The 22,387-nt window shown below is 35.7% G+C and overlaps 1 protein-coding gene across 6 annotated transcripts in view; it reads right to left on the bottom strand.

Annotated features, from left to right (window-relative positions):
- The window catches only part of LOC127857151 (protein kinase C-binding protein 1-like), a 92,360-nt gene that overhangs the window by 60,514 nt on the left and 9,459 nt on the right, over positions 1 to 22,387 (bottom strand). For all 6 annotated transcript variants that reach the window (XM_052393541.1, XM_052393542.1, XM_052393538.1 and 3 more), the window contains exons 2-4: positions 22,173 to 22,268; positions 13,344 to 13,628; positions 12,059 to 12,895 (exon numbers count right to left, since the gene is read on the bottom strand). In XM_052393541.1, the coding sequence (XP_052249501.1) occupies positions 12,059 to 12,895; positions 13,344 to 13,587 (1,081 nt within the window). In that variant the 5' untranslated portion in view covers positions 13,588 to 13,628; positions 22,173 to 22,268. The remainder of the gene's footprint in view (positions 1 to 12,058; positions 12,896 to 13,343; positions 13,629 to 22,172; positions 22,269 to 22,387) is intronic.

The following is a 22,387-nucleotide window of genomic DNA, read 5'->3' as shown; positions in this document are numbered from 1 at the left end:
TATATCGCGGTTCATGTCTTAAAAAAAATCGCACCGCGGTATGGCATTGCCGCACCGGTTTTTAAATCTTATTATTATTTTATTAACACAGAGAATAAATACATATTTTGATATAATTAGCATTTTGAAAACTGTAGAAGCAATTAAAAAGGGTTAAATAAATAATCCGTTAATATCCAGGTCAAGCAAGTGCTTCCACGTGTAGAGGTTTAACTTTCACGTTTTAAATACGTAGCTATACATATCTGTATGGTACAGTACCTTTTTGAAAGTTGGGGCCGATTTCCTATGCAAATAAGCTCATTATTATCAGATATAGGTTTATTCCATGTCTTATTTTGGTATATTGCTCGTTCAAAGCATGGCACGTCCCAATCATGTTATCTTTAGATGCGTTATAAGTCGAGGAAAAGTCAGAACGCTACAAATATTAAGTAATGGGCTCCGCTGACTTTGCATTTTAAAGGGACCGTCAACCAGATTGAGGAAAAAAGAAAAGTTCTTAAATACCATATTTGTTTTCTATTATTAGTTTATATTGATTAAAATATCACGACTGGTATATTACATAACTTGGTGGAGGTACCTCAAATCAGAAAACACACATTGATTGCCATTATCCGGCCCCAGAATTTGTTGACATGTTGTTTTGGGCCATCCTTAAAAATTCTTTTGTTTGGCATAACCCGATCCACCCAGTAAAATCGGCCCGACTGAAATTTTTGTTGTTGTTACATTCCAAAAAAAATTGTTTGCGCGCCGAAAATTCTTTCCGCTAAAATAATTTTTCCTTTCCGCTTTTCATCCTTTCTGGTTATTTGCGTCATTTAATTGAATGCTCTTTCAAGGATATCTAGAAAAGCAATGAACAAAACGCGTACCGGTATTTATTTGAGTTGCATATTTATTTGACATATGCATATGAGATTAATTAGACTTTAAATACAATTAAACCGCTCCTGTTTTCTTGTATCCCTTTAATTAAAATACGCTGTTGTCGTTCAGGATAGTTTGGGAGTAAAAAAACAAATTAATTAATAACCAACGTTCAATTTAATTCGGCAATCGGCAGAGATGTGTAATATTATCGCCATATAACTAATTATTTAATTATCACTCTTTAATTCAGATCGGTAAATATTTGGTAGAAAGATAAAAAGTGGTCAGCTTAGAAATATTTATTGACGGGTATTGTCACGTTTTTGTTTCATTTGTTTATCTCTTTATACGACCGGCCGCTATTTTGAAGGCAGACTGCGATATTAAATGTGTATTCAAATTATACAACATCTGGCATGAGTGACCCAATATTATCCAATAGCTCCACCCATTCTCACGTTTCATTCGACAACGTCCTGTCATGTGTAAGCAAGCTCAATGTTGATTGGCCAGCTATTATGTGCACTTCAATAACAATAAGATCAAGCGATGTCTAATCGGGTACAGACCGGGTATCGTTGACTGTTCTAATTGCAAACACTTTCATTGAAACAAAAGGACAAATATAGACAAGAGGGCCATGATGGCCCTGTATCGCTCCACTGTTTTTTCTTTGCGAAAAAAACGTGTATTGCGCATGGGTTGAAATGTACTCAAGCATGTGACTTTCTCTTTCTATCCCTCGTCCCACTGGGCGCTTAAAGTTGGAAGGGTGAGCATTTTTATATATGGAAAAAGTTACTACCGTGTTAACTAAACAGACAAAAAAGCCCGGGAATTGTTGCACAGGTCATTTGCTTATAACGTAGGTACATTTATCTCTCCAAAAGATATTGTCGTTCTTTCTATTTCACATATTTTTAGATGCTGAAGATCAAATCTACGCATTTGATTTGAAACAGATTCACAAGACCCATAGGAATCAAAATGCCTTAACCCTTTACCAAACAACACATTTTGGACTTTCCCAATTTGAAAGAGGTTGCAGACGTCAATTGAATTAAAATGGAATATGAAGGAAATGATCAGGTAGGGTAGAAATAATTGTGATAAAAGGAGAAATTGCTCATCAACCCACACATCCCTAAGACCAACAGGCCTGAGAATATTATGATCATCTTAAATTTATTTCTTTATATTTATAAATGCATTTAATTAAGTAATACATTTGACTTCTAAGATCATTTCATAACTTATATTAAGAAAATTATAAATTGGTCAGAAATATATATGGATTGTTGAGCAATTGACAATCATTTCAACAATTCATGATCAGTCACGATTCACAAATGGAAAAATGAATCATAAGTTATTAAAAAGCAGCATATACGATAGTTAAGAACATTGCACTTCATTAATTTCAACACCTTCTCTTGGATACAAAGTTTGAGTTTACCGTGCAGTATCATATATTGACTTTCCTTGAAATAATTATGTTCATGGAAGTTGTGTTTTTAAAATCAATAATATATTATTAAACTGGTTTTAACACTACAAAAAAGACATGAAATTAACATGTCATCCAAAATATTTTCATCTGGATATATGGTCACTTTCGACATATTTAAATAAAACCCGACTTTTTTCAGTTTATAAGAAAAACATTCATAACACATGTTCTTACTTCAATGCCTTTGTATGCAGTCACCATCTGACCTAAAATGGCACTAAATGACAGGGTTTTATCTCATGTTTACAAGATGTTGATGTTGTTGTTGGTCACAGCCAAACGGCCGCAGTAATTTCCACTGGTAAACGTCATATGTTCAGTTTTGTGACCTCCGGGGCCGGGTCAAATTTGAGCCCAGGGGAATAATTTGAACAAATTTGGTAGAGGACTATTAGATATCACTACATACCAAATTTAGTAGCCCTAGGCTCTATAATTAAGAACAAGAAGATTTTTAAAGTTTGCACAAAATAGGCCTTATTTAAGCATATGTTCATTTTTGTGACCCCTGGGGCAAGGTCAAATTTGTTCCTAGGGGCATAATTTGAACAAACTAAGTAGAGAACTATTAGATGTCACTACCTACCGAATTTGGTAGAAATAGGCCCAATGGTTATTGACAAGAAGATTTTTATAGTTTGCACAAAATGGGCCCAATATAAGCATATGTTCAATTTTGTGACCCCTGGGGAACGATCAAATTTGATCCCAAGGGCTTAATTTGAACAAACTTGGAAGAGGACTATAAGATGTCATTACATACCAAATTTGGTAGCCCTATGCCATACGGTTATGGACAAGAAGATTTTTAAAGTTTGCACAAAATAGGCCATATATAAGCAAATTTTCGATTTTTTGACCCCCCAGGGCAGGGTCAAATTTGACCCCAGGGGCATAATTTGAACAAACTTGGTAGAGGACTATTAGATGTCACTACATACCAAATTTGGTAGCCCTTGGCCCAATGGTTATGGACAAGAAGATTTTTAAAGTTTGCACAAAATAGGCCTTATATAAGCAAATTTTCAATTTTTTGACCCCCGGGGCAGGGTCAAATTTGACCCCAGGGGCATAATTTGAACAAACTTGATGGAGGACTATTAGATGTCACTACATACCAAATTTGGTAGCCTAAGGCCCAATGGTTATGGACAAGAAGATTATTAAAGTTTGCACAAAATAGGCCTTATATAAGCAAATTTTCAATTGTTTAACCCCCGGGGCAGGGTCAAATTTGACCCCAGGGGCATAATTTGAACAAACTTGGTAGAGGACTATAAGATGTCACTACATACCAAATTTGGTAGCCCTAGGCCCAATGGTTATGGACAATAAGATTTTTAAAGTTTGCACAAAATAGGCCTTATACATGTATAAGCAAATTTTCAATTTTTTAACCCCCCGGGGCAGGGTCAAATTTGACCCCAGGGGCATAATTTGAACAAACTTGGCAGAGGACTATAAGATGTCACTACATGGCAAATTTGGTAGCCCTAGGCCCAATGGTTATGGACAAGATTTTTAAAGTTTGCACAAAATAGGCCTTATATAAGCAAATTTTCAATTTTTTAACCCCCTGGGGCAGGGTCAAATTTGACCCAAGGGGCATAATTTGAACAAACTTGGTAGAGGACAATAAGATGTCACTACATACCAAATTTGGTAGCCCTATGCCATACGGTTATGGACAAGAAGATTTTTAAAGTTTGCATAAATAGGCCTTATATAAGCAAATGTTCAATGTTTTGACCCCCCGGGGCAGGGTAAAATTTAACCCCAGGGGCAAAATTTGAACAAACTTGGTAGAGGACTATAAGATGTCACTACATAGCAAATTTGGTAGCCCTAGGCCCAATGGTTACGGACAAGAAGATTTTTAAAGTTTGCACAAAATAGGCCTTATATAAGCAAATTTTCAATTTTTTGACCCCCTGGGGCAGGGTCAAATTTGACCCCAGGGACATAATTTGAAGAAACTTGGTAGAGGACTATAAGATGTCAATACATACCAAATTTGGTAGCCCTAGGCCTAATGGTTATGGACAAGAAGATTTATAAAGTTTGCACAAAATAGGCCTTATATAAGCAAATTTTCAATTTTTTGACCCCCTGGGGCAGGGTCAAATTTGACCCCAGGGGCATAATTTGAACAAATTTGAAAGGGGTTCACCACAGGAACATTCCTGAGAAATTTCATCAGATTTAGACCAGTAGTTTAGGAGAAGATGTTAAAAGAAAAAGTTAACGCACGCACGGACGCACGCACGCACACACGACGGACACAGGACCATGACATAAGCCCCGCTGGCCTTTGGCCAGTGGAGCTAAAAACCAGTCAGGATTAAAATGGCGGATGTTTTCAACGAAATTTTACTAGATTTACGCATTATCGCAATTTAGATTTTTTTCTTGAGCCAAATTCTCAATATTTTCGCAAATGGCAAACGACAGCGTGAGCATTGTGAACGTGTTATTATTGGAATAAATGCTCACTATTACAGGGCTCGCGCTGTCGTTTGCCATTTGCGAAAATTTAGAGAATTTGGCTCAAGAAAAATATAATTTGCGAATATGCTAAAAATCTAGTTAAATTTCATTGAAAACATCTGCCATTTTAATCCGGATTGTTTTTTTATAACTATTTTTCTCTTTGTTTCCATGAACGTTTTGAAGCGTATATGGTAGCTGGCCAATCAACATTGAGTTCGCTATCGGGTAATATCGGGTCATTCATGCGCAGAAAATGGAATACACAGTTGATATTGTCGTCTGCCTACAATATAACGGCCGATGGCAAAAGTCGTATCAAAAATAAGCAAATGAAAAGAAGCGTAACACTCAATAAATTATTTTTAAGCTGATCACTTTACAACTTTGCAGCGTCTATCGATCTGAATTAAAGGATGATAATTAAATAATTAGTTACATGTCGAAGATGTTACACCTTTCTCAGAGCTCCAGATAAGGTTTTGTGAAATTCTTAAATTACTACAAGATTTTCAAAAAGAATTCTTAACTCTGAAATTTTATTCTTAACGTTACTACTAAGTTTTGGAAAATAATTCTTATTTTTTCTGAATGACCTAAAAATAAATAATAATGGTTATTTTCATGCAAAAAAAATCAAAATAAACATACTAGCAACTTTATTTATAGTTCAACAGTGTTTTTTCAGTATTATACAATTTTATTTTTCCAATACCTTCATATGCCCAAACTGTGTTTAGATTGCATGCCTTAGATGAATTTTTACATATTTCACATTTAAAACGGGTCTCCCCTTCAATCTTTTCAACGATTAGCCATGGGACTTGTCCCTTCCACTCGTTCAATGTTTTTTTGTGTGTTTAAGTTTGGACCCGTCGTGTCGCATTTTTGTTTAGCTTTTCCGACTGTGTCGGCAACTGAACATACAACATCGTATAAGATCTTTTCTATAATGTCTTTTTAAACATTTAACTTCGGCTCACTTTGCGTACAATATGTTAAAAGCGTGTTTTTGGACGCTTTGCAGTTTTTTAGGACGCTCTCTGGGCGCCGCCATTGTTTTTTGACTGATAGACTGTATACGCCGCTTTAATTGGAAAAAATGCGCTTTGTTAAACAAACCCGATAACCATTCTATATAAGCACCGCAAAGATCTTTAATACGCGAAAAGAACTCAATAAAAATCGATACGAACCGATGTAAAAATAATATTCGTAACTTGATTTTGTAATTCTTAATGGTACGACAAGATTTTAAAATAAATTCGTAACGGACTTGAAAATAATTCCTAATTACGAAAATACGACCCTTATCTGGAGCTCTGCCTTTCTGTTCTTGATTGAAATTAAAATGTTATAATTACTTAGTTGTTTTTTACTCACAAACTATGCTATTGTAAAGTAATATGTAAATCAAATAGTATATTAATTACGTATTTGCTAGGTTACTTGTTATCATTTTCTGTAGTCAAACGATATCCACATTTTATTTCATGTGCAAAATGCGTACAATTTTTCGGACTCTCGTTTTCGGATAAAGTATTTTTCGTCAATTATATTAAAGTTTTCGATGTTCTTTATACAAAAAAAATAGACTTACAAATACACGTGCGGTGATACGGACGGTGCAGAAAAATCTTTACCAATTTCCTTTCATGAGGCAGAAGACTTGGAGCTTTATTTGATAATTACCTTTCAGTTTGGTATATGTCGGAGTTCAATGTCAGAAAATAAAAATACTAAAAAAAAATAAAATCCCTACCTACCTACCCACCCAAATTTACCTGGGTCGGGTTATGCCAAACCAACAATTTTTTAAGGATGGCCTTGTAAACAGAATTGTGATGTGTGAGGAGCATATATGTTGAGATCTAACATGTGTACAGAGATCTTGACTATTTCTATCCAGTTTCTTAGGTTATGTGATGCAGGGTTTTCATTAGGATTCTTTGTAGCAGGCTTTTGAGTTATTTGATGAGGCCAACCTGCTAGGGGGGTCCGGGGGCATGCCCCCCCCTGAATTTTTTTTAAATAAAGGTGCCAAATCGTGGCTTCTGAGCGATTTTGGGCACATATTTTACATGCTTTTCCTCAGTTAAAATAGAGGATATTAATGTGAATTGTTAAGTCCTCAGGTTACATCAACTTTCAGGGGTGTCAATTGTCCCAAATTTGAAATCCTGAAAATAAAATCTGGGTGCCGATAGGGCCCATGGTGGGTTCAGGGCACACCCTGGACAGGGGTCCAGGGGGCCAGAGGCCCCCGGAAGCACCTGCAATTTAGCTTATTTGAAACAAAGAAATCGCTTCTCCTGAGCTTTAAGACACCTGTTTTTTAAGAGATTCAAAACAGAAAAAAATACTTTGGCTAGCAAATATCACAATCTATTTCTTTAAATTTTCATGTAGATGCATGGGTCTGAGGTGGAATGTCCCCGTCGGGGGCGAAGGGCCCGGGCCCTAGCTTAATGTATAATTTCTGTGCAGTACATAACATGTATTCTTTACAGTATTAATGAAAATCTGAATTAAACAAACACTGGAAATTTTAACATTTTAATAAGTTGTAACTTCCAATAATGACAATGACATTTCATGTTGAGTGAACATTCATGGCATTTATTTTCATCCGCACACTAGGTGTTGCAGCAAATACCTCTTTCTGATTCTGGGGATGTTTCATACCATATTTCCTACACGGCAAACAGTACATCCCCTCTCCCTCTATGTAACCACCATCTTTTCGCTGTCATCCAATTATGTTGAAATGTCTTGGGGGTTAAACGTTGTTCTTCTTGATGACTGATGGAAGTGCAGTCCTTCTTGCCACACACATGGACATTGTGCACTTTCTTCGATGAGTCGAACAGAGTGGTCAATGCATTCCTACATTCCTCAGGACTCCATGCTTTTGTTTCATGGACATCTGTGAAGAAGGAAAATTTATCATGATTTGGAGCAGGAGTGTGTCTTGCGTAGATGTGACAGAAAAACCTCTGAAGATTTGTATGGGATGAAAATCCCAAGAATCAGAAATAGTTATTTCTGTCAAATCTAACCATGACACATGCAGTGCATACACTGTTACACAAGGTCCAAATTTCACTTGTGTGCATGAAAATAAATGCCATTAATGTGCAGGCCATTTTATGTCGGTCAATAGAGAAACATCGCTAATGTTATAATTGTTATAAACAAACCAACTTAAAATAAAATGTATTTGTATTTGCACTCTGAATTAAACAGTTGCTTGTCCAAATCTACAGCAGCTGCAAACATTTTGTATTTTTTTCATACAAGAAAAGCATGTCATTTTCTATGTGCAGTATACTATTTATTAATAAATTGCTATACTGTTAAATAATTAAGCCACAACTTTCTGCAGTTGTTTTGATTTTAAAGAGCTAATAATATGTTTAAACCATGCAGACAGATTGCTTCCCAGTTTGTTTGTTTTTATATGAAGTTAGCCTTGGTAAAAAAATCATTTTGCAAAATTGAATGATCTGACGAGTACTAAAAGTTTAACATACTTACTGACCATAAATATAAATGTTACCTGTGGGTGGTGTACATGTTTGTTGTTTTGGTCCCTCAGGTTTAGAGTTTTCTGTACTAGTACCACTATAACTATCCACAACATGGTTGGATTCTTCGTTTGCCTTTGACATCTGCACTTGCACGGGTTCAGATGTCTGTAAATGTATGGGTTCAGATGAGCATCCTGCACTGGCATCACTGTGTGTTTCATGACTGTCTTTTTCTGAAATAATTGATTATTCAGTTTATAAAGATTGTGTGTCTATTGACATGAGAATAATTGTTTTTATTTGATCAACTTAGGCAATTTTTTGGAAAAAAAATCGGGCATAGGTTGCCCCAGCTGATGCAATCTTAGGATTTAAATATTTTGCTGAGGAAGCTTCTTTGGGCCATTTTTTTTCAAATACAAATTTGGACATAGCTCAACATTGCAGTGCCAATTCAATATATTTAGCATTTTAGGCAACCAAGTCCGACCTTAATCATGGAAAAATCAGGAGAGTTTGGGGCTCGAGAGTTTCATTTATCCTAATGAAAGACTCACCCTCCTGTAAAATGTGGTAAATAAATCCACTTACCGCTCGGAGGATCAAAACTCCGCGAAGAAACCAAACATCAACGAAATCTGTCGAAAATCGAATAAAAAACGAAATGTAAGTGTAGCAGGAAAGTGCATTTATCCGGAGGTGCCGGTAAATGATAAACGTTAACAAAACTGGAACAAGATAACTTCAACAGGGAACTATCGTTCTTACTCGAAACACAAACAAAAAAGTCGTTTCTTTTTCTTTTTTTTGACATATCCAATTGTTGACTATGTCACAGTTTGTGACCTTGAATCAAAGTCGTACAGTCTCTTTACCCGCTCCGCGATTGGACAATTACATCGATACGACCAATGAGAAAGCAGTTAACATATATCGGTTAAGGTTGTTTACTTCCGTTTCAGACAGTTAGTATATTTACGAATACTAAATATCTCGTCATCGTCGTAAATTTGCCGATTTTTTTATATTTTTTTAATTTTCTTTCCGAATTTGAGCCGGCCTGAATAACATTTGAGGCGGTCAAATCGGCCGCCGGCCGCCTCCTAATGAAAACCCTGGTGATGATAACATATTGGCAGTATAAAGTAAGATAATCATTGTTCTTGTTTATAGCATTATCTTAACATTCTAGTAATAACAGAGTGTTTTCGAAAGAGTGTTATCAAGTTTATTAGGTTGTGTTGATTTTCTTTTGACAGATTATAGTCAGAAAATGATTTTTCTTATTCATTACAGTTTCTAGTCAAACCATGACACCAGTGTTGGCAGATTATTGAGTTTAATAAAGTTGTAAATCCTCTTATTCTGCGGTTTTCTTCATAGATATATTCACAGAGTTTTCCCTAAGAACCGGCCGCCGGCCAAATTGACCGGTTCAATCGATTTTCTGGCCGGTTCAAATGCTGGTAACAAAAAAAAATAATGAGAGGTTTTGCAACTTTGATCGATGTAATTGTTAAAGTTAAGAAAAGACGAAATTAAACAAGCGAAAACATCGATTTAACATTGTTTTTGTTATGTTCTTTATACTTCCGTGTGTACGTTTTACCGAACAAGTATAATTTATAACGGCGCTTCTCATTGGCTGATTGTTTTGAGTACGCAAAAAACTACAAAACGGCGCTTCTCATTGGCTGATTATTTTGAGTACGCAAATAACTACAAAAATCGTAACCACATGGTTTTCTCAAAATGAAACGAACCCTGAGAGATTTTTTCAGTGTGACAGCGCCTTCAAAACGTCAGAAAGGTTTGTATTGATGAAAATCTCGATGAAAATGCATGAAAGAAATTATTCAAACAATACTTTTAGTTGAATAAAGTTAGAAAAATTCCTTAAGTGATACACAAAAAAACAAGTAATTTTCATCTCTAAAATTTCTGTCCAAACCCCCCCAAAATGCACCATTTTGCGTCTAGATTTTCAAAATTTTTCGGGGGGGGGGGCATGCCCCCGGACCCCCCTAGCAGGAGTGCCTTGCTTGGCCTGTTCAAATTTTTATTTGGCCTGTTCAAATAAAAGGAAGGGAAAACCCTGTATTCATAGATATACATTTTTAAAATATCGCGATAAGTATCGCGATACAGTGTTGTCGTATCACGATATATCACAGTACGCTCACGGCGTATCATGACAGCCCTAATCACAAAAGCTCACCATCAACACATTGCGCTCAGGTGAGCTAACAACTGTAATTTATTTTGGATTTAAAATAAATTAAGCTCAACAAAAATGAAGATCCAGTAAATAATTCAATAATTTTTTTTTCACCTGAACATTAAAAAAAACAATAAATACAAGGGTCTAAATTGTCACAAAACCAGGTTTTCAATTTGAAAAAAAGTGTAATAAAGGGAGACAATTTAAAATAAACATTGTTACCGATTGTTCCTAGTTACCCCCTTGTGTAAAATTCAATCTATTTATAGTCGTGGCGACCTTGATTTCAATTTGGAAAAAAAATGTGATAAAGGGAGACAATTCAAAATATGCATTGTTACTGAGTGTTTCTAGTAACCCCCTTGTGTCAAATTCATTTTTTTTTTGTCACGACGACCTTGGAGATATTGACGTAATTCTTTACAATGGCACACCGTCCAATGATTGTCAACAAATGTACCTAGTAATTATAACCAGTGATTTTTTTTGCTCAAATTTACAGCCGAATTTCGGCTGCTTCCCAATCGCAAAAATACACGTTTTTTCCCAAAATTCTGACCAAAATTTCCCAAAAAAAGCCCAACTTAAAAAAAAAAAAAAAAAAAAAAATTTTTTTTTTTTTTTTTTTTTTAGAAAGAAGTCTCATATAACTTAATTATGATTTCTTAAATCTAGGTCTCAACTTTATTTTTTAAACATCTTACAAAATATATAACTTGAATTTAGTCATTTTTGTCCATAAATCATTCCCAAACTTGCCACTTTTATTGATTAAAAAAAAAACAATTTGACCAGACTCCTTTTCTAGAAAACACCCTGAACATGCACTTAAAAACAAGATCACTTCTGTTACTTATAATCCTATTTATAATGCTTCATTTTTCCCAATTTCATGGTTTATCGCGCTATTTTTCCCAATTTCACGGTTTATCGCGATAATTTTCCCAATTCAAAAGGCACAGGCTGTAACAAATTAAAGCAAAAAAAATCACTGATAACGTCTCACAATGAATGACATAGATATAGCCCTGAGATCATTTATGGCCATTTTTGACCTTTGAACTCGAAGTGTGACCTTGACGTTGCGGATATCAATGTAATTCATTTGCATGACAACCTACAATCTTGGTGAACAAATGTGCCAAATGATTTTAAAATCTCACAATGAACGACATAGTTATGGCCCGGACAAGCTTGTTCCGCCCGCCCAGTTTCCCGTCCGCCGACATTCACCAATCTTATAACCAGTTTTTTCCTTTGGAAAACCTGGTTAATAAAAAGCGCATCTGAAGTTATGAAGGCTTAGCATGCAACAACAATTATCACTTATTATTCTTATAACTTGCTTATACTGTTGCAGTTTCATTCCACACCACTGTATATAGCAATATCTGATCTATATTTCTTTTTCCTTTCCCCACCCAAACTCACCTTTAGCTGCAATCTGCTTCATGATATTTTCCTGCTCTGCTTTCTCTTTGGATACAGATATCGTTGTTGTACCATTCATATGTATACTTCCCGTTTTCAACCGGGTACGAATTCCTGGTATCTTAGGTGTTGCTGAATCTAGGCTGTTGGGCTCAGATTTGACGGAGGTCACAGATTTAATGCTAGTTACCCCGTCCGACTGGTTAGATACAGAGGACCTGGATGACTTAGGCTCCATCTTTGCACTGACATTCCTTGTTTTAACAGTTACAACCGATTCTGCGGAAACACCAGCATTCAAACCAGATACCAACACTTCTTTTTCCAAGCTTTTTGATGCACTTTTAACAATTTCAGTATTGGTTTTGACCTTCACATCAACAGCCTCCATTTCAATTGACTTGAAGACTGTTTTCTGCATGTCTTGCTGCTGATCAAGTGTGTTTCCTTTTTTCTTCACCTTGTCAACAGTTTCATCCTCATCACACTTTTCACCAGTTGTTTTAAGATCGTCAGAGTCAACATCTTCTGCTTCCAATACATCACCACCTGCTTCAGGATCTTTAACTTCACCCGAGACCTGCAAATCCACACTGTCAGTGCCACAAGCCACTTCCATTCCATTATTGTCCACACTCGTGATTTTGGCAGCTTCGTCACTTTCATCTTCACCCGACTCAGCCAACTTGCTTTCTTCTTTCTCATCCTCACCAGTTACCTCATTCATGTTGTCCATAAGTTCAGAACTGGTTTCAGTCATCTCAGAGTCTGTTGTTGACATCATAGGCTCTGGTGATGACAACACAGAACTGTCCAATTTTGCCTGGGTTTTTTGTTCTAAAAACCAGTGATAAATACATAATTATAGCAAAAAATAATATTTTTGTTTAACTTAATTTTGAGATTATTTTTTACTTAAGTCAATGTTGTTGTTTTTTATTTCCATGTTTTTATTTTCCATTTTTGCTCCCTGAACATAATTGACATGTCAAAATGGCACATACAAAATATATCTAATTTTGAGGATAAGCACAGTCAATTTTTTTCAAAATGTTCACAGGTATTTATTTCGTAAAACCAATTATAAGAATTGTGAATTATGTAATTAAAGATTATGACAGTTTCTAAACAGGGCTTTTTCCACACGGTCACCACTTTGGGACTGGTACTGATACCAGTCAAAATCCGAAAATAAGATATATTGACCCACTAACTGACAGGATTTGAGCATGATAAGTCAATTAAGGCATTTCAGAGTGTTCACAAGGTCTATACTTCAAAGTACCTTCTTTTAGCCTTTCTTGTTTTTCTCTGTTGGCCCTCAACTTGTCTAGTACACTTCCCCTAGAGCCGATGGCAGGGTTTGACCTTGTGGCTCTTGTAGGTGTGACCTTTCGACCTGGAGTGACCTTTGAGACCGACCCAGTCACAACCTTTGACCCTGATGATGGTGTGAGCCTCTGTGATGCATGTGGCCCCTGGCTGCCAGGGGTTCTGGGAGTGGGGCTCTGTTTTGTTGGGGTCTTCATGGCTGGAGAGGGTCCTGCTGAACCTGTACTGCTGAGACGCCCTGAAGTTATAGTAGACAACACTTTATGGCCCTGAAGTTATAGTAGACAACACTTTATGGCCCTGAAGTTATAGCAGACAACACTCTGAATTTATAGAAGATGACACTTTTAATTGCGCTGATCGTATAGCAGATGACACTTTGTATAGCCCTGATGCTATAGCAGATGACACTTTTAATAGCCCTGATGCTATAGAAATGACACTTTTAATAGCCCTGATGCTATAGCAGATGACACTTTTAATAGTCCTGATGCTATAGTAGATGACACTTTTAAAAGCCCTGATGCTATAGCAGATGACACTTTTAACAACCCTGAAGTTTTAGCAGATGACACTTTTAACAACCCAGAAGTTTTGGCAGATAAGACTTTTACTAGCCATGAAGCTATAGCAGACGACCCTTTTTGCAGCCTGATACTATAGCAGTAGCAGAGAAAACATTTAATAGCTCTGAATTCATAGCAGTGGACACTATTAATAGCCCTGAAGTTATAGTAGATGACACGTTTAATAACCCTGAAGTTATAGCAAATGACACTTACTTGTCTTGATTCGATAGCAGTTGATACTTTTAATAGCGCTGCTGATATAGCAGATGACACTTTTAATAGCCCTGATGATATAGCAGATGACACTTTTAACAACCCTAAAGTTTTAGCAGATGAGACTTTTACTAGTCATGAAGCTATAGCAGACGGCCCTTTTCACAGCCTGATACTATAGCAGAGGAAACATTTAATAGCTCTGAATTCATAGCAGTGGACACTTTTAATATCCCTGAAGTTATAGCAGATGACGCTTTTAATAACCCTGAAGTTTTAGCAGATGAGACTTTTACTAGTCATGAATTGGTAGCAGACAGTACTTTTGATAGGCTGATGATGTAGTAGATGACACTTTTAATAGCACTGATGATATAGCAGATGAAACTTTTAACAACCATAAAGTTTTAGCAGATGAGACTTTTACTAGTCATGAAGCTATAGCAGACGACCCTTTTCACAACCTGAAACTATAGCAGATGAAACTTTTAACAACCATAAAGTTTTAGCAGATGAGACTTTTACTAGTCATGAAGCTATAGCAGACGACCCTTTTCACAGCCTGAAACTATAGCAGATGAAACTTTAAATAGCCATGAAGCTTTAGCAGACAACACTTTTAATAGCCCTAACGATATAGCAGATGCCAGTTTTAATAGCTTTTAAGTTAAAGCAGACAACATTTTTAATAGCCCTGATGCTCTAGAAGACGATACTTTCAATAGCACCGCAGTTATAGCACAGAACACATTAAATAGCCCTGAAGATTAAACAGACGACACTTTAAATAGCCCTGAAGTCATAGCAGACGACAATTTTAATAGCCTTAATGCTATAGCAGACAACACTTTTAGCAACCCTGAAGTTATTGCAGACAGCGCTTTTCATAGCCTGAAAATTTAGCAGATGACACTTTTAAAACAACAAGATGACACTTTTAATAGCCCTGATGATATAGCAGATGAAACTTTTAACAACCATAAAGTTTTAGCAGATGAGACTTTTACTAGTCATGAAGCTATAGCAGACGACCCTTTTCACAGCCTGAAACTATAGCAGATGAAACTTTAAATAACCAGCAGGGTTCGCCAAAACCGTCGGTCCGCCGGTCCTGACCGGCAAATTTTTCTAAGGACCGACAAGTGATATAAGATAATCGGTCCGACTGACCGACACAATCGGATGAAAAATGGTTTCAAAAAGATCACTCAAAGTGTATAATATGCTATTGGATTAATAGAAGGTAAATGCTTTTTGTTCAACTTCTGTCAAAATCCTTTTTTTCTTACCTTCATTTTGATGTTTAAAGTTGGATTAGAATTGACTATCACATGCGAGTTGAAAATCAACGGTCTTTGTTAAAAAAGCAACCGAGTGCGTCCGCCATTTTATTTGTTCCATTTAATTTATCCACAACAAAAACCGCATGAAAACTTGTTTCAACAGGCATTTGTGAGCACTTCTGTTAAATAGTTTCATTATTATATTGTTTTGGGAAGGATATATTTTAATTTACACACCAACAATTTCTGAAATCAAAATGAGATTTTTCTACCGATGTACTATATTTCGGATATTTTAAAATTCGGACATAGGGATATTTATGTTTTGATTTGTTGTTGATAGTTTGTAGCAATATGTTTTGTGTTATTTCAGACAACAAGAATGGATGGTGGTAATTATCATGGGCCTTTCTATCAAGAAATAGGTGTGAAAGACATTCATTTAATTGAACCTGGAAATCAACCACCTCAGCTAAGAGAAAATATTTTAACAATAGGTGTTGTTTTAGAACTTGTAAAATCGGCTAATAAACAGAAATTGAAGTCATCCAAAGTAGTGTGAATGGGTGTGTGCAATTAAGTCAAACTTGATTGGATGTCACCCTCACATTTCAAGAACACGGATTTGTAGAGCTGTGCAGGCTAAAAAACAGTTTGACAAAAAGAAGTCAGCGATTTTCCTTGTCCAATTGGGAAAAGTACCCGTACCGGTCCAATTGGAAAAAATCGAGTCGTGAAAACCTCAAAATTGGGAAAAATCGAGTCGTGAAAACCTCAAATTGGGAAATTGGTGTATTTGATTTTTTGCTCCCAAATACTTTAAAATTGATAAACAAGTGTTTTCAAGCTGTCAATATTATATAAACCTAGGTTCAAGCTATAGAGCTGCAAAGGGAAACTAACTAAATGTTGCTTTAAAAAAAAAAAAAAAAAAAATTATTATTTTTTTTTTTTTTTTTTTTTTTTTAACTTTAATTGGGAATTTAAGGACAGCAATTGGGAAATTTGTATTTTTTTCGTCATTGGGAAAGTGCCCTTTACCGGTACTTTATAAAGAAGGAGGAAAATTGCTAGAAGTCTAAAAAGAATACCTTTGGTTTATATGTGGCTTATTATTAATATAATAATTGTTTAATTATTTCGATTTTGGACATGTTTTTATTGTATTTTAATGTGATCAAAACCAATAAACATCAAAAAGGTACTCTCTTTTGTTGTGTTTTGCTGTTATAGTTTAGTCGGACAGTGGGACTGACAGAAACTGATTCGGACTGACAAAAATTTCAAGTCTGACATGTTACGTCAGTCCGAATGACTGACAGATTTTTCAAGTTTTGGCGAACCCTGTAACCATGAAGCTTTAGCAGACAACACTTTTAACAGCCCTTATGATATAGCAGATACCAGTTTTAATAGCTTTTAAGTTAAAGCAGACAACATTTTTAATAGCCCTTATGCTCTAGAAGACGATACTTTCAATAGCACCGCAGTTATAGCACAGAACACATTAAATAGCCCTGAAGTCAGGGCAGATTAAACTTTGATAAGCCCTGAAGATTAAACAGACGACACTTTAAATCGCCCTGAAGTCATAGCAGACGACAATTTTAATAGCCTTGATGCTATAGCAGACAACACTTTTAGCAACCCTGAAGTTATTGCAGACAGCACTTTTCATAGCCTGAAAATTTAGCAGTTGACACTTTTAAAAGCCCTGAAGCTTTAGCAGACAACACTTTAAATAGCCCTGAAGTTTAATCTGAATATAATTATAAAGCCCTTAAGATATAGGAGATGACACTTGTAATAACCCTGAAGTTAGAGCAAATAAAACTTATAATAGACATGATGCTATAGGATTTTTCCTGGACATTTTTGGAAAAAAATGCAATTTCGGGATATGGAATTTGTTTGTATTAAAGTAAACTGATGTCATTATATCATAAACATTATAGTTATATACTTTGTTAGATGTAATTGAAATACAATTGAGATATAAGAGATCGGAGACATATACCCTCCAAACAGGGTTTTGAACTAGTGACCCAATTTCAATAGGGTTCATCTACTGTCCATGGCCAATGCACATATGAAGTATCAAGCCAATCATTCAATTTGTTGACAATTTATTGATTGGAAACAATTTTCACATTTATTGTGACAGTGACCTTCACCTAGTGACCTTAATTTCTGTAGAGGTCATCTACAGTCCAAGGCCAATACACATGGGAATTATCAAGCCAATCGGTCGATTCATTGACTAGTTATTGATCAGAAACAATTTTCCACTTATTGTGACAGTGACCATGACCTTTGACCCCAATTTTCTTTAGGTGTCATCTACTTCCAAGTTCAAAGCACATGGGAAGTCTCAGGCCAATCTATCAATTTGTTGACGAGTGTTTGATTGGAAACGATTTTCACACTAATGGTAACAGTGACCTTGACCTTTGACCTAGTGACCCCAATTTCAATAGGGGTCATCTACTGTCCAAGGCCAATGCACATGTGAAGTATCCAGCCAATCAGTCAATTTGTTGACGACTTATTGATAAGAAACCAACTGGTCTACCGACAGACCGACCAACATCCAGCAAAACAATATAAGCCCTCTTTGAAGAAGGGCATAATAATCATTACACACTTTTTTCTAAAAAAGTATAAATTATTTTAGTTGGGATTTTTTTCTCTTTTGCTTAGGGAATGGGTCCCTATAACGGACCCGAAGATCTGCCACGAACAGGCCTGATAGCAGATGACACTTTAATAGCTCTAAAACTGAGCAGATGACACTTTAATAGCCCTGCAGTAATGGCAGATGACACTTTCAATAGCCTTGAAACTATTGCAGATGACACTTTTAATAGCCCTGCAGTTATAGCAGATGGCACTTTAAACAGCCCTAAACCAATAGCAGACTACACTTTCAATAGCCTTGAATCTATTGCAGACGACACTTTCAATAGCCCTGAAGTTAAAGCAGACAACACATTTAATAGCCCTGAATCCAAAAGCCCTGACTTAATACCTGACAAGACTTTTAATAGCCTTGAAGTTAGAGTGGATGACACTTTCGATAACCTTGAAGTCAAAGCATACAATATTTCCAGACTTCTTGAAAGCAATTAGTTGAACAAAAGTGAAAGGAAAAATATGATTTGGAATATGTGTTTAAAACATAACCCTGTCTTTTGTTTTTATAATTTAAATATCTTAAGATAAAATATGTGATCCATGTAATTTTGATTGTCCAGCAAGAAATAACATGTCAGATCCAATGTAGGAGATATTTTTGAGTGAGCAAAATTATTACAACAACACTTTACACGTGTAAACTGATTGGGCAAAGTTCTATAAGTGTAAAAGTGGCTTGTAGCTTTATTAAACCTTAGACAGGTAAAAGTGATTTCTTCCCTTTTATGTAGGATCTGGTAAAATAAGCCGTTCCCAATGACTCACATACTCGTTCCAAAAATGAACCAGACCCATCCAAATGAAAACAAGCAAATTCGTTGAATTGATATCCACCGCCAATATGCTTCTGGACACAAAAGTGTTATATTTGAAACTAAAAAAAGCATTTTTTCAAGATACAAAGGGCCATAACTCTGTTATTATCAAATGGTGTACAATGCCATTTGGCGTGCATCATACTTTTATCCATATATGTACTCATACCAAGTTTCAATGAAATCCGCAAAAGCACTTCCAAGATATGGCTCCGGACAACGCCAAAACAATATCCCTCCGCCTATGGCACAGGATTCAAAGCATAAAATAATGACATAGTGTGTTTTTTCTCAGGATATTATTGGAATTCTTACTAAACAAGAGCACCGCATAACTGGTGCCACGCTTGGCTGTGGGTGCAGTTTAGAATAGATGAAAGCTTGTCAGATTATTTTTTTTTTAGAGGTCAGTGACCTTGACCTTTGACCTAGTGACCCCAAAATGGGTGTGGCATGTAGAACTCATCCAGGTGCAGCTACATAAATAATATGATGTTTCAAAGTCGTAGGTTGAAGCACTTTGATTTTAGAGCCTATGTTCAAAACCTTGACAAAATGTTAAGGTTTTAGCACGACGCGGACGACGGACACGACACAACACAACGAGCTGGCTTTGACAATACCTTGGGTTTTCTCAGAAAACAGCCGAGCTAAAAATCACAAAACACTCAAAGTTTGAATCAAGTGTGATAACTATTGATAAAAATATGAGATAATTATATGCAGTTTTAATAGTTTTGATCCATATAAATAATTTTAAATTACTGAAAAATGTATGCATTCACTTGATTTTTTACCAGCAAGGTTTATAAAGGAGGCAAACATTCCCGATTTCAAGGATAGTGGAACCATTCCCAAACGAGTCTTAAACAATAACTGGGTAATTATAAAGGATCTGTACTAAACTACACATTTTGATATTGACAGACTTCATTTCCTGTTACTTACAGTACAAAATTCTCCCAACCTCACTGAATTAACAGATCACTTTCCATTCTTTTGATCTGTGAAATCACAAGCATTACCATGACAGTGTGCTCTTTTGTATAAAATAGTTCAACAGTTAAATATGCATGCTTATATAATGTTTACTGGGGTATCATAGTCCAAAGATCTATAAATAAACATAGTTTATTTATAGATCTTTTCATAGTCAAGGGTCATGAGTGAAGCTTTTTGTATCTTATGAATGTCTAGCGATAGTTTTATGCTCAATACAACACTCTCAATGTAGCAGTCAGTGCCACACTAAGGTTTATACATGTACAATCTATTTGAAAATCTTGATGGAATAATTTTGTATTTAGGGTACAGTAAATTAATCTGTTGTTTTTATAGGCTACTAAACATAATTGGCTGCTTAAAAAAATGCAACATCTTCCCTGTTACACAAATGTCACAAAACAGGTTTTTAACAATCTTACATAATTTTTTCCAAGGTTATCTCATCACATTGGAAAATTAATTCATGATGTGTAACTTAAAGATAATGTTTCCTAGGTGTAACTCTATTCATGAATTATAAATCAAGCATTGACACTGGTTTGATAACACACACACGGACAGGCAGCAAGGGGTAGGGGGGGGGGAGTTGCTTTGTAATGGTTCCTAACATTCTTACATGATTTTTCTCAAGGTAATCTCAGCATGTTATACAACCAATTCATACTAGTGTCAGATAATGTGCCCCATGTACAATTCTAATCAAGCAGCCCAAATCAAGTCCCAGTGCTGCATGGTGGTTATATAGCACACGCTTACAGGTAGCAAGGGGATGGGAATGGGTAATTATGCATGAATTCTGAAACTTCTTCTGATAAACACTGATTTAACCCTTTACCACTTAGATACTTATTTTCAGGCATTTGTAGGCCCTCAGAAAAATATATATTGAATTAAAGACCTTTCTTAGTAGATTCAAGTTGTTAAGGCTTCATCTGCAAACCATAGATACTGATGAGCAGCAAGCAGCATAAAACCTGAACAGACTCGCAGGCTGTTCTGGTTTTAAGCTGTTTGCACATAGCCATTTTCACTTTGCTTTTGAGTGGGAAAGGGTTAGGCCAATCCAGTGAACCATGTTACACTCATTCTTATTACTAAAGGTATTCTAAAGGGTCCCCCCCCCCTGTTGCAAGGTGGTGATTCCAGTTTTCATCATTTTATTTTTATAGTTGTTGTTATGTTAAAGATTGAAGTTTGTAAAATACCTTCAAAATGTGGGGGATAAAGAAACTACATCAACATTAGTTCATAGGTTTTGCAAATGGCTTGTATTTGCCAATCTGGCTGACCAATCATAATAGGTTAACTAAAATATTTCTTACTTTTGATTTTGATGAACGACTCCCATAGACAGTACACTAAAATCAATTTATGAGATCTCACCAGAAAATATCACAAGACAAACCCAGGGTGCTGGATCAGGGGACTTGTTGGGTTTTCCCCATTAAACGTTAATATATGTAACAAATGGTAAGTGCTGCTTTTTTCCAAATAACTTTTTGAAACTATTGTTCTAGAGAATTTCAACTAGTGCATAAAAGACAGATTTTTATGCTGCATATGCCAATGTGAAATACATCAGAATTATTTTATTTAATAAGCCAGTGTTCTTGTTTGAAATATCATGTATACTGCACGACTATGCATCACGCAACATGAAATTTTATCACCAATTTCAGATGTATTCAAGGATTTATTCTTATACCTTAAGATATCGGCACAAACTGCAAGAAAAACTGTCTTTTATGCACTGAAGATTTTTGCAAATGTATTTCAATAACTTGAGATATTTACAAAAATTAAGTACTTGACGGTGTGTTTACATTCTGTACAGCCCGTGAAAACACCGTTGATTCTAAACCCTGAAACCAGTAATTAAGAAAACCCAAGATGGTGTAATGAGGCCAGCGTTCTAAAAAAATAGACTTATCCCATATTCAATTAGATTTTTCGGGGGAAAAAAAACACTAATTCTTAAGAAACAAACAAAGTGGACATGTTTTATCCACCAATTGTAGTTTCATTCAAATATAAACAGTTAAATTGGTTTGTGATTTTGACAGCATTTTAAAGGTTGATCTTTCCTCGTACCCACAGTCTGGTGGGTCTTCTCAAACTCGTTCTCATTCCTGGATATGTTTATTAGCTCTAACGCTCCCCATCACTTTTTACTATTCAACACAGCTTCTGCTCCTTCACTTACTGCCACTCCGAGTGCTGATGGGACTTTTAATTTTGCCATCCCCTTGGGTGGCGGAGCCTGATCCTTCGTTATTACGGCCACCACCTTTACTAGCACCTGCAATCATACCATGAGAACTGAACTTCATCGGTATTTAATATATCAATATACATGTATAAGTTTAACAGAGTAATGAAGAAACATGATAAAAATATTTGTAATAATAATAAAAATAT

This window comes from Dreissena polymorpha, chromosome 14, assembly GCF_020536995.1.
Source record: "Dreissena polymorpha isolate Duluth1 chromosome 14, UMN_Dpol_1.0, whole genome shotgun sequence".
NCBI lineage: Eukaryota > Metazoa > Mollusca > Bivalvia > Myida > Dreissenidae > Dreissena > Dreissena polymorpha.
Note: the sequence above shows the minus strand (reverse complement) of the source record. Positions and strands in the feature narration are given on the sequence as shown.